The sequence below is a fragment of the Haliotis cracherodii genome, unplaced genomic scaffold (genome assembly GCF_022045235.1).
Source record: "Haliotis cracherodii isolate W230 unplaced genomic scaffold, xgHalCrac1.p SCAF_5, whole genome shotgun sequence".
NCBI classification, from domain to species: Eukaryota; Metazoa; Mollusca; class Gastropoda; order Lepetellida; family Haliotidae; genus Haliotis; species Haliotis cracherodii.
Window position 1 is genome coordinate 22,969,306 of NW_027266308.1, and position 14,287 is coordinate 22,983,592.

The 14,287-nt window shown below is 38.5% G+C and overlaps 1 protein-coding gene across 1 annotated transcript; it reads left to right on the top strand.

Moving 5' to 3' along the window:
- The first annotated feature begins 12,655 nt into the window (after positions 1 to 12,655).
- On the top strand, positions 12,656 to 14,287 carry LOC139444411 (uncharacterized). The gene is made up of 2 exons (XM_071225384.1): positions 12,656 to 12,688; positions 13,238 to 14,287. The coding sequence occupies exons 1-2, from the start codon at positions 12,656 to 12,658 to the stop codon at positions 14,285 to 14,287; spliced, it is 1,083 nt and encodes a 360-aa protein (XP_071081485.1).

Below are 14,287 nucleotides of genomic sequence, written 5' to 3' on the forward strand. Positions count from 1 at the left end.
TATATTTTACAGCCAAAACCTGCTTTTTAATTCTCCTGCGAAGAAAATATATGTTATATGGCTAGTGACGGGTAGTATATTTTAATACCCCTTTTACACTAATATATTTATGCAGTGTATACCGTGATATATTTTAAGTCTCTCTTAACCATTAACGGGCTCACTTTTATGTCCTTTTATATGTATCTATGTAAATAGTTTTGTGAGGTGAGACTCAAATAAACAATCTGCCTACAGCTGTCTGTCTGGTACAGAATATGTATATAGAATATTGGGGATTAACAATAGGGGATTAGAGAACAAGCCATCAATCAACACAGATCAAGGCTATTTCATCCCATCCGCCTACTATGAATTATTAAGCAATAATCACCACACCAATGTAAACTTATCCCGTTTAATTGGCTCATTGGATTCCACCGCATATGTTCTCTGTCAGTCATGTTGTGACAGTATTATCCTTCTGTTGTCATTATCTACTCATGTTATCCCACTCATGTATGCAATTTTTGTTACTGTTAAGACTCCCCATTCAGTCTTGCTCGACAACGGTATAAGGATCTATACCGAAACGTCGCCTTTACAGTAATTACCGAAGTTGATATCCATGAATCGTGTCTACTTTGTCATTCCGTCAATTTCTAAGTAATGCATATCAAGCGATACATTATCAGTTGTAGATCAAGTAGTCACTAAGCCAGTTTTGGAATGATGCTCAGTTGAGAATAATCACAATCAAATATTTGTAATCTAGACTTCACATTTACATTAGTTCCTAATACAGAAGAACATGTCCATATGTTCAAGCATTTCGATTTTAACGTTTTAACATCAAGAATTCATTTATTTGTAACCATGGAGTTTCACAATTTAGTATAAGGAGGTTGTCATAATCGCGAACATGTTTGTTACAAGGCTACCTTTCCCTTGGAATAATATTACGTGAAGATACGAATACCAAGTTACCAGAGTTCACGATGGTTGGGAACGATGATCATAGAAAGGGGTGTGTCGCTTGTGTTAATTTGGAATTAATTTTCATATATCGATACATGATTGCAACGATTTTGAGGAACACACGCTCTGCACACGCATATATAATGTCCTATGCAATTTCTTTCCCTTTTACTTTTAGAAGAAAGACGCCATGTAGAGATACAGATAAGCAGCGTATTTGCGTAAAATCACGCAGAACCAAGAATTTGTTAATGCGAAACAAATCTTTCTGGTGATTCTTCGAAAAATTATAACACTGGGTTTGGAGGAAGGTTTCGTTAGATATAACGTTAGGATTGGGCAGGTGGGTGGATTAAGAATCAACGTGACCTCACGGTTCGCGGTTTGACGACGTATGGTGCAAGCTTATCACAAACACACACAGCGAGGTGACAAAAACGCCGCGATGTTCTTTATGATTCAAACCAGCCTAAACCACACATATATATGCTACTGTTATCCCTTCTTGTTTTGTTGCTGCATTTAAATTGTATCTGTCCAAATTAGACCCTGAAATCATTGCTCTCTCTCCCAGAGACACGAAATATCTCTGTTCCCTACTTGTACATTGCATCGACACTTGGCCACAAAATCTGTTCATAAAGAGAAACAGACGCGACCCACTGTGTCAGGGTAACAACAGCCATACCTCTTTTACGTACTGGCGTCGAATGCCGTGAAGCCATGAAACTGACAGGTCACAAAACGAACAATTCCTCATGTCCATTTCATGATTTCATGAACTATGTACAGGATTCAAATTGAAATAAAAGGTATCAAATGTACAGTGACACTACCTCAAATTCATTAAACACACACAGTAGGTTTGTGTACTAAATGACAAAATATCTCACAGATTGCTTCGGATTTTGTTGGTCCTGTTCTGGAAGCATAGTTAATTTATTAGCGCAGATCCACCCTGTTTATATTCTATAGTCGACCACAAGAGAGACGCTCAGATAGAGATTTCTCATGATTATGGAAAAAACTTTTTTCGCTTACATTTACATTTATCCATATGGTCAAAGATTATCGATCGCAAAATCTGCTTTTTGAGTCCCTGTACAATAGGTGCCAAAATACCTACCAGCATGGATTCTTGACGCTCTAAATGATGACCTTTTGAACAGCATTGCACATCCATAAAGGCTTGCTGTAAAGCTTGCTGTAAGAATCATAAAGGCTTGCTGATAGAATCAATGCTATGTGTCACTGGGTCAAGGCCATTGCTATTTCATCAACCATATCTAATGTGAATTAATATTAGTTTGCTTTTAGAGAAATGTGTTAATCCTTGCTTTTCATGAAAGATTACTGTTGAACTATACACCCGAATACTAGTATATTGTGTAGTCGGCAGAAGTATATCAATAGGTACATAGATTACATTCAACGTGTACTCCTTTTCGTTTGGTGAAAACAATAAATGTACTCACGTTCTCGTGAAACTCGTTTCCCCAATAGGATATATGAGTTTAGAATGTGTCATCAAATCATGTGACTGATGGCGTGAAACCAACTCTGAATGTTTGCCTAGCATGTTCGTCGTCCTTGCCTGGCACTGATATAGCATTCACCTGTCCTTTTCTTTTTCTGACAGCCTTATAAAAGGAAGTTTTCAATTTCGTCGAACATAATTAGTCCGTTTGATCTCCTTGATTTACGAAGAAAACGGATAACGTTAAGTACAGATATAGGTAGGTCGTGAGATAAGGGAAGCTGGGAAGTAAATCTCTTGGGCCTGAAATATAGAGTGAAAACCCTTTCCATGGTCATAAGAAATCTGCTAAAATCAGAGTCAATTGAACGATTCCTACTATATCATGAGCATGTGTTTACGAATCTCTATAATATACCAGGTGTTCGCAAAAAGAGAGAATATCCTGCCCAACCAGTGGCACCCGTCACAAACACATGCAAAATTGTTCGACTGAAAAAGCACGGGAACATTTAGTACAAGTCAAAATAAGGAGTATTGTTGGGCATAAATGGAAATTGACTATCCAAAAGCTTATAATCATTCAAGGCCTTAGTTAAGTTGTCGCCAAATAGTATGATAAACATAGACGGAGGTGACCGTGCTTTTGCATGTGTTTGTGACGGGTGCCACCGTAGGGACAGGAAACGCTCATTGTTTTGCGAACATCTGGTGTCATTACTATTTGATAGACATTCATAACACATGTTTGTTTTATACTGGGATTTGTACAATTGTCAGTGCTTTTAGTGGAGATTTCTTATGATTATGGAAGGTTTTGTCGGTGTTAGTTACGTACAGCAGAGACTGCTACGAATACAGACAGGCAACATAACCGGTTATCTGATACTACGTAGGGACATGCAACCATGATACACTGAGAGTCATGGGATCGAATCCACGACGGTGTCAGAATATTGTCAATCGTACTCTTCTAAGATTGATCGTTTGTACTGCAAGTATAGCCAGGAGAGGGCAATGTAGTACAGTGTGTGTACTGAAACTATTTTAGAATTGGTCAAACACGTTTGTTTTTAAATTAATTTGAAGCTTACCTCCTTTCCTGGGAGTTCCACAACTGCCACATTTTCTACTTTGATATTGCTATCCATCAGTTTTTCCAGATAATCGTTTGTCCCAACGATCAGGACCTTTGCCACATGGCAGAGATCAACTGTAGACATTGTCTTAGTTCCACAGATTCCCATCTGATCGAAGAAAGCATGGGAACATGAACCTGCGTGTATGTGACTCCGATGTAATACATCGATATGTCATATTGGTATCTTATAATTCTACACTAATTGCCATACAATCTAAATATTTACAAAGGCATCGACAAATGGTTCATCTTTTTTTCAGTTCAAATGAGTCCATAATACATTTAAATAGACCCTTCAAATATTTGCGCGTAGTAATTTATGAAGTGAAATGGGGTTAAACATTGCGTTCAATGTCATTACACTTATAGCAACGTGCATGCGCGGCGTGTGTGTGTGTGTGTGTGTGTGTGTGTGTGTGTGTGTGTATGTGTGTGTATGTGTATGTGTGTGTTTGTGTGTGTGTGTGTGTGTGTGTGTGTGTGTGTTTGTGTTTGTGTGTGTGTGTTTGTGTATGCGTGTGTATGTGTGTGTGTTTGTGTTTGTGTATGTGTATGTGTGCGTGTGTTTGTGTGTGTGTGTGTGTGTGTGTGTGTGTGTGTGTGTGTGTGTGTGTGTGTGTGTGTGTGTGTGTGTGCTCGTACTAGTCCACTTGATGATTGTCTACAGATGGTTTGTCTTCTCCAGAATAGACAACTTACACCCGCTATAATTTAACTTAAATCGCTTACTACTACGTACTGCAACACCATTTACTTTTCTCAGATAACAAGCAATCATACTAACAATTACAGGCAAGTAATTGTTACAAGAAGAATTTATAGAAAATCGGCATCAATCCGGACTGGTACAGTAGACACACACAAACACACACACGTGCATGCACGTCGCTGTATGAGTGCAGTAATCTTGAACGCAACGTTAAACCCCATTTCACCTCACCTATAACAAAACTGTGTGTGACAAAAGGATGAATTATTTAAGCATTGTTAATAACGCATGCATTTGTTGGTATACTCAATACACATGAAAGTTCCCAGGATTGAATATAATCTATAGAATTAATAATATTATGTGTAAGTGGTTTGAGTGGCAGTTAATATATATTTGTAAACATATTTGTAGTAACTGTCAGTGGCAGCAAGTGATTGAACTTCTTATAAAATATATCAAGTGATGTCGTGGCTAGATTCAAACAGTGGTCGCCGGCAGCGAGGGGAATTAAGAGTTATCTGCCCCTATTTTTTACATGATCGTGGCTGGCTTGATCGTTCGAGAAGTTCATTACGGGACAGTTTGTTAATATACAAGAACAACAAGAGTGTGAATCCTGTTCGACCTGTCGTGTGTCTTATCAAGTGATACCCATTTGTAAAAATGAATTTTCCAGATTCTATCTCTATTCTGGATTCAAGCACGGAGACAGTAGTCTTTTAAGGCAAATCGACAGTGAAAATATTCTGATCATAACATTAGATTTGAATACGAGTTTCTCCCTTGGTCAGAATGTAGATTTTTAAAACTCTATATCTATTAACAAACTGTCGCAAAACATCTCGTGTACGGGTTTGTCAGTAGATATGGAGTTCCGAAAAGTCTACATTCTGACCAAGGAAGAAACTTTTGATTTCTTTTGCTTCAGGAAGAAGCTACTATTGATATGTCCCAAACGAGGATGAGGATGGGATTGCACTCTAAAACATTAAGAACTGAAGGTAAGAAAACATTTGTTGCTAGAGTTCAGATTATGAGAGAGTGGTAGTACCAGCAGGACATGAAATGGTATTTCCAGTAAAACTGAATTCATCTTGACTTGCTAACTTTGCTAGATATTTAGAGCCATCAGGTAAATTTCAACAGAAAAGTGGATTATTACCATGTTAGATTGGAATATGGCTCAGATGACGCAACGATGATATCTTGAGTCTGGTTACAAGTGTTGCTGTGTGCGCACGTAGCTGTCTTGTTATCAGTATATAACAATCAAATATATCATCTCTGTGTCATTTGGGGTTATATTCCCATCTAACGGCACTAATGTATGATTGTTTGCGTATTTTATCCATTGTGTGCCTTATTTACTGTAAATTTGAAATCGTGTGATTGAATACTGTTTATTCAATTTACTGATTATTTATCGATCGTGTGTTTTCATGTACTGATTTCACAATTTAGTTCTGTGCGAACCGATTTCAGGAATAACATCTTCGTGACAATATGTTGGCCTTTACATATCTTTTACGAAAATATTGGTTCATACATTTGTGATACAAAGCAGTATAAATGTAAAGGTATTTGATCACCTGTCGCAGGACTGACACAGTCGTGTGGATGTCACAGAGTAGCAGCACGTTGAAGGATGGCTTGATCACGTGCTCCGTGTCTCTCAGGATTCTCTGCAGATCATCATCTGTGGAGAAGCTGATGTCATAGTCAACGTGGGAAATGCCTGATGAGTCCAAGAACAACGTGATGTTCTGATCTGAAACGCATATGTTGATCACTAACTTTGTTTGTTTGTTGTTTAACGCAGCACTCAGCGATATTCCAGCTAAAGGACGGCTGTCTGTAAATAATCGAGTCTGGAGCATGAGCATCGACCCGCGCAATTGGGATACGATCACACGCATCAACCACGTCAGCGAGCCAGACCACCCGATCCCGTTAGTCGCCTCTTACGACAAGCATAGTCGTCTCTTACGGCAAGCATGGGTTGCTGAAGACCCCGGTTCTTCACAGGTGCATGATACGTGGAAATAGTTTTGACTAGGTAACACCTTTGTTCATGTAACATTTATATACATTCAAACGATAGCATATCACACTTAAAATTAAAAGCACTATACAAAATGTCTTGCAGTCGATGGTACACAATGGTATTTAGAAATAGACCTTTACTCTTTAAAAGTATTGTTTCATCGATTTTTGTCAATATTCAATATCTTTAATTAGGTTCAGCTGCTTCACCAATATACCGACATAAATAAATCTCATAACGGCACTATATTGCTCCAACCGTGTATTATTTCCCACGAACAATTTCAGCCAAATACAGGTAGCAGACACCCTTCCCAACTTGAACTCGTTCACCATGTGCATCAAGTTTTGTTCCTGCATCCGCCTGTTTCATGTCGCCACAGGTGTATATCATATCAAAGAAATATCCTTCCTTCCTTCTTCCTTTCTTTATGACGTAAACGCCGGTACGATCCCACGTATTATGTTACTGCGTATTTTACACTCTGAGAAATGAATCAATATATATTTTTTTTTAAACTCAATGCTTTTGGCATTCACAAATTATCGCAGCATCGGACAACTCCCTACAATTCCCAACCAATACATGGACAATGCCCACATCAATCAATATTTTAATGAATGAACATTAACTTATTGTATGCATTACCTACAGACCTAACGAAGTATATGTTTTGCATTTTACGTGCGTAGAGGATGGGATTGAGGGAGAATACAAATATTTTTCTAACTGTTTGTAATAACCAGTGGAAGATATTGGAAATGACTGAACACGATGGGGAAAACATCATGAAATTCGGGGAAACAGGGTAAAATCTAGCATGCTCATAAACGTGTGATCATGTTAACGTGTTTCTTAACAGTTTAAAAGAACTAGAAAAAAAATAATTAGAAAGTGAGAAAAGAAATATGTAGTCTTCGTTTAAGAAACCACAGTTTTTTAGTACTTCTCAGGGTAAAAACATCTGTTATAAATCTGTTATGGTATAAAATGTGAAAATACGCATACGCATAGGATGAGAAACAACTGTTATTCGTCAGTCAACAACTCAAATATGTCAAACATGTTTGTAGTTCCACCATTACCTTCTATAAATTATTTATGCATTATTAGGTTCCTTAAAACTAATTTCTCATGTCAGTGATTGATTTGAAACCGCACGTTTGATGTAACCAAGCCAGTGTCCCAACTCGTGTATCATAAAACACTGTAATGTATCGCCATCGTGATCTAACGTTACAACATTTCAGGGCATCTGAATACCATCATCTAATACACAACAGATGGTTCCAAAACATATCATATTTCAGTTCCATTGCCTATACTCTTTTAAAATAGGATTTAACAGTTTTTAGCAAATAACAAGGCTGTCAATAAAAAAGATATACAATATAAAATATTTTCACAACTGTCACAAACATCATTCGACACTGACACCGCATCAAACCCCGCCGTAGATTGGACACAGTTATTTGAGCAGCGATTAGATAACTCCTACCGACTGGGTGGGGTGTTTGTTCAAAACGATACGGAGGACTGTCTGTTGCCTTGAAACTCTAAAACCAGATTGCATTGATTCACCCCTGTCTTCAGAAACGACTTTTGATTTTGGATTCTGCTTATCAATGTGTTTGATCATTGTATTAATGTATTTTCCACTCTGGAAGTCAATATGTTATGCTGAGTTCAGAACTAGATTAGTAATTTACAATTTGTCATTCAGGGAGTCAAAATGTTATGCAGGAATAGAATAGTGTTCTACAAATTTTAAATATTCTTACCTTGGCCTTGGTTGTGTAGGACAAGGACGGAATGCCAACTGAGCGACATCAGAAGCTGGGCCAACATGTTGCTGATGCTGTTGATGCTGCCGTCTTCAGATCACATCACTGACTTGTTTCATACATTGATTATGGCGGTTTGCAAGTTCCACTTTTAACCAAACATGTGATGTCAATATTGATTCAAGATGAACATCTATCGGGTTATGTGGGTGATTCGTTGTTCATGATCTATACAAACACGTTGTTCGTAGCAACTACAAACATGGGCATAATTATCATCTTGAAGTAGTAAAACGATGTTTTGAGTACATCTTGAGCTTGGCTTTAAATGAAAAAGCAATATTGCGAGGTGATGTGACAAAAGATACGTGTCACGGACTTGGAGGGAATTAACTATTGAGAAAACATTGAACGCGTCAATTTTATTGTGAATTATTTGCAAAGATGTCCAATATTTGGAATCTCTGCTCAAATTTCAAGGTGTGATACTAATATAAAGAAGATATTCAGTTGTTGTCTCGTTCAACAAAGCAGTCTTGGCTCTCAGCACTCCAACACGTTTCAGGACTAGATCGTGAGAAGTGTCTTTGATGAATTTCTTGTCATTGATATAAGCTGGAAAGCTGATATAAGCTGTTAAAATCAAGAATCTGAGATTTAAGTCACCTATGTGGCGCAACATGGCATTGCGTAAATGCCAAATGGAATATGTTTCGTCAGAAAATCTAGGCTGGTTATTCTCTTGGAGTGACAATTAATATGTAATTGAACTGGGTCGATGTTTCTGGTGGTGGACTAAAGTCCCCGAGTTTTATCATAAGCTCAGTAGCATTTATTTATGCTGAGTCACCTACAAATGTCTGGGCCGAGACTCTAAAACTGCGCTCCAGTGTGTTGTAAAACGAATATATTTCTTCACGTTTTACTTTACTTTTAAGCAGCAAAATCTCTGCACTTGTTCACAGCTGACGTTATTCAAAATTAAACATAGCGTTTGTATTAGTTTCAACAAAACTCAGTAATGGTACTGTCGTGTCACTGGAGTTTCTGGTCCATCGACCACTTGATTGTCTGGTTTGTTTACAGGCTGACATCGCATGATTACTGCTGTGTGGCAGCAGGCAGTACCTACTTAGTTGTCATGCAAATTGTATGAATGACAGGTGATACCAGTAGGTCGGGACCTGCTTACCCTTTTAGCGATTTTCGGGTGTTTTTTCATATAGTTTCGACAGCTATTTTGTCCTTTTCGCCAAACGTAAGCTGTTTTGACAGAAACTCTGGGCTGGTTATTCTCTTGCTTTGTCAATTTATATTATCGTTTCAGGACATTGACATTGTCTGATTTTCCTTTACTACCATAATTTTAGGGGAATAAGTGGAATCAATACCATGTGGATTCTTAAAACATTTAAGCATGTGCTAGAATTTTTTATTCTCAGAAAGGATCAAGTTCAATTCTGTCAAGACGTCGGATTTCCTAACACACGGCAAACTTGAGCAAAAACTTCATTCCTTGACCCATGGGCATTTGTTACTAACGTGGCTATTTGACATTACTGGAAAATATCAGAACATTAATATACCCGGAGGTTAAGTTAAACGTTTAGGCCTAGTCCCCTTGTTTTGATTTTGCCACTCCGAGCAGAAATTCCTATTCATATACCTAAAAAAGATCAGCAAGAAGGGGAGCATAATTGGTGCACATGGGGATGCCTACTTTATGCCCAGATGTTATCAATGAGACAGTTCAGTACTTCATATATTGTTTTCTGATGTAAAGGTTACATATCATTTCCTGTCATTTTTGACAAATTGTCCTGAACCTCAGCGTTTGGGAAATATTACTTATGATTATGGAAATAGTTTATTGATTGGACAACACAAGGTGTCTCACAACGCTATGGACTCTAATAATATATCATACTACCCTCGTTTGCCTATCAAGCTCTTACATGCAAGTCAGTTCTAGTGATTGGCTTTTGATTATGGAGACAAATACTGTAGTATGTCCATTTACACATATTTACTTATCAGATGATCCTGTGGTGATGCATGGCAAACCTCAAGATAAAGTAATGAAATCCCCAGCTATTAGAAGCGAGCGAAGGTTGCTGCACACAATCTCAATTTTGTAGTCCGTAGAGGGTGCAAGGGTCCTGAGCTGATTGAGCGGAAACAAGCTTGACTATTCCAGAACATCCGGACCCTAATCTGTTCTTAATTATTATCTGTAAAATGTGATAATAATGTGGGGCAAAAAATCCATATAGATTCCTTATTACATGGTGGTATTCATAGAGAGTATAACAATAACTTTCATAAGGCTTCATTTTTGCCGTTTATTGTATTTATTCCTGGAAGAGTACTGGTATTTAGATGCAACACAAATGGCAATCTATTGTTTTTTTAAAAGGCCAAACCAAAAGCTTGTGCAAATCTAGTTCCACGTTAATAATCATGTGACCAAACATGCGCAGTCTTAACAAGTATTTGCAATCGCAGACATATGGAAGACACTGTGTGTATAATAATGTTTGCGGAGTATTCCAGCCACATGGCAGCGGTCTGTAAATAATCTAGTCCTGTCCAGGACTCGGGTTAGTAGACGTCTGTGGTACTGAAATATACACTAAGAACATCGGTTCTTAATGTAACTTGTCGAATCTTGTTTGTGGCAATGAGGCGTTTGTCTATAAAACTCTAAGCTTATATTCGCGTTTTCAAATAGACCATCGCCTCGCGTAGCGGATTCTTACAAAAATTTGCACATCAGCTTTTCGATTCATACCTCAATGAACCGAAACAAATGCATAGTCAATGCTTAGAATTAAATTCGACAACAAAAACATATAATAGTTTAACCAAACAGTTGTTTATATAAAAGCAGACAAAAATGACGAGATTGATATACATTCCAGGTGTAGGAATACATACTGTGGCGTGACATGATTCAGGTGATTTTTTAATTTATGCATATAACATGACACGCCCACACAATCAGTAGCCAATCAACGGAGGGTTAGGATTAAAACAAAGTTCATGGGACCTGTCAATCAAGGCAAGAGGCGAGAAGAACTGCAGCAGTCAGACTGTTACGAGCCGGAACAAATATGTGCGGGAGAAGGCGACTGTTTCAAATGACATAGTCAGTTACCGCCAGTCGGTCTCAAGGAATATGCATGAAAGTCGCTAAATGCCCAGTGCATGGCGATACAAGTGAGCAGAAAGGGAATTCCCTCACATGTAATATTAGGATTCCCCGACATTCTATAGTAATAAAGGTAGTCCGCTTCGGTGGGCGTGGCTTACTTTTTTACATTCATTGGGAAATGAATGCAATAACACGTGACCAATTCAACTAATCAGAATGCAGGAATTTCAATAGACACATGGAACAATTAATTATACACTTATGAATTTCGCGGTCATGTGACCGACCTCTCGTCCAATAGAAAAACCGTATATCGTGTAAACTTCAAATTAAAAAAATAATTAAGGATTCACTGTGTATTTTTTTCGGTTCATTGGGGTATGAATCGAAAAACCGATGTGCGTAGCGTAGCGGATTCTTACAAAGGTTTTGTGAACTTTTGCTCACGTATGTACAGTCAAACTGTCCGCATCACGTATGTACAGTCAAACTGTCCGTATCACGTATGTACAGTCAAACTGTCCGCATCACGTATGTACAGTCAAACTGTCCGCATCATGTATGTACAGTCAAACTGGCAGATAAAAGGGTCAGATACACCTCAAGCACAGACAATGTGTTTTCAACACAAACAATTTAGATGATGGATGGAGGTATAAAAAGTAATCTCGTAAAATAGATCTTTATTAATGCATCTTTCTTGTGACTCTTTTCTTTGGAAACTCAAATAATAAGTATTGCAAAAATCACGCCAAATGTCATATTGCTATTTCGAGTCCGAAACTATGTGCTTACTGTGTATACAGCAATATCTGTTTTATTTTAATGGAATTTATCGATGCTGTTGCAGCAGATGGTTCGAAGACTACTATTGGTCTGCTGTGTCGTGGGGACAACTGTGTTATCGGTCATCTGCTTCCGTTACACTTTAAATATGAAGAGACACAACTACAAATATAAACTTCCCTTTCATGGTCAAGAAGAGGCAGACAATGTACACAGGCAGGCCCTGAGAGATACTGGACCTTTTACATTCGGTTATGTGTTTTAGTAAAAACCTTTAAATTGTTCAAGGTAAAACACAAACCAGATAAAACGAAAATTTGTAGATTATTAAAAATAATTGCTTTTAGAACTAAAAGGAATCGAAGCTTCCAGGAGGTCATGATAATGGTATAAAAGATTTCTTGTCATATCAATATCACAGTCTTCGTTACGTTACGAAATCTGAAATATCACATCAACAGCATGGACATGGCATTGATCCATCGATGTGCCTTTATTTGTTAGTGGCTGTACTGCCACCAGATGCTGCTTATTGATGTCAGAGTAGCGGCAAAGCTGATGCACACAGCTACTCGTGAACCAACAACGTGGCGGATTGACATGCACAGGACGTCGGTGTGGCCCTCGTATCACGTACGTACAGACAAACTGTCCGCATCATGTATGTACAGTCAAACTGTCCGCATCACGTATGTACACACAAACTGTCCGCATCACGTATGTACAGTCAAACTGTCAGCATCACGTATGTACAGTCAAACTGCCCGTATCACGTACATGTATGTTCAGTCAAACTGTCCGCATCACCTATGTACAGTCAAACTGTCAGCATCACCTTTGTACAGTCAAACTGTCCGCATTATGTATGTTCAGTCAAACTGTCCGCATCACCTATGTACAGTCAAACTGTCAGATAAAAGGGTCAGATGCACGTCAAACACAGACAATGTGTTTTCAACACAAACAATTCAAAAGATGAATGGAGGTATAAAAAGTAATCTCGTAAAATAGATCTTTATTAATGCATCTTTCTTGTGACTTTTTTCTTTGGAAACTAAAAGAATAAATATTGCAAAAATCACGCCAAATGTCATTTTGCTATTTCAAGTCCGAAACTATGTGCTTACTGTGTATGCATCAATATCTGTTTTATTTTTATGGAATTTATCGATGCTGTTGCAGCAGATGGTTCGAAGACTACTATTTTTCTGCTGTGTCGTGGGGACAACTGTGTTATTGGTCAACTGCTTCCGTTACACTTTAAATATGAAGAGACACAAATACAAATATAAACTTCCCTTTCGTGGTGAAGGAGATGCAGACAATGTACACAGACAGGCCCTGGGAGATGCTGGACCTTTTACATTCGATCAAGTTCAACCTGTTCACCCGACGAAGAGGTACATTGTATGTGTGTGTATTGGATCATACATTGGGGGGCTGTCAGACCGGCTGAAGGGATTTGTGACCGGGTACCTTCTGTCCCAGATGTTGGGCCGAGAGTTTGGTATAGTGATGGAAGACCCATGTAACCTGGCAGAATACTGGCAGCCCAACATGGTCAGCTGGAGATTGGACATTGGTCACATCAGGGCACGACACCAACAGAGGATGCGAGTCATTGACAACAAACAGTTTGCCCTCGACATGGAGACCAGCGATCTGAATGATGTATTCAAGGCTGATGTCATTAACATGACAATCAATGTTAACTGTGTGAAGCATTTGATGAGGAACCCGTTGTTCAAAGCAGTAGAGTGGGCTAGAAACAAAAGTGAATACGAGATCTATAAACATATTGTTGGGGTATTGTTCCGACTATCACCATCCACAACTAGCAGATATAATGCGCTACAGCGTAGGGTAGGAGCAAAGACATTGGTATGCGCGCATCTTCGTATGGGCAGAAGTAAGACTATGTCGAACGATGAACTCAGGCGAACCCGGAAACCAAAGCCAAGAGGAGTGATTACATTTTTACAAAGATGGAATCAATCGGAAGTCTTCAAAATCTTTCTCGCCACTGATTCGGATAATATTAGAAAAAAGTTTCAAAATGCTTTTCCGCAAACATATATCGAAAATGAAGGACCTATCGTCCATATCGACAGGTCCAAGAACTACACGTGTGAGGGATTAGAAAAAGTCATTCTGGACCTGCACGTGCTATCCATGTGTCGCGTTCTTGTCATGTCCATCAGTGGACACGGCTGCCATTCTCAGGGCCAGTGA

Bases quoted from the DNA above. Each gene is read 5' to 3' on its own strand.
- LOC139444411 (XM_071225384.1), top strand. From the start codon at position 12,656: ATGCACAGGACGTCGGTGTGGCCCTCGTATCAC. The intron at 12,689-13,237 runs GTACGTACAGAC...ATGCTGTTGCAG, and splicing joins CGGTGTGGCCCTCGTATCAC to CAGATGGTTCGAAGACTACT.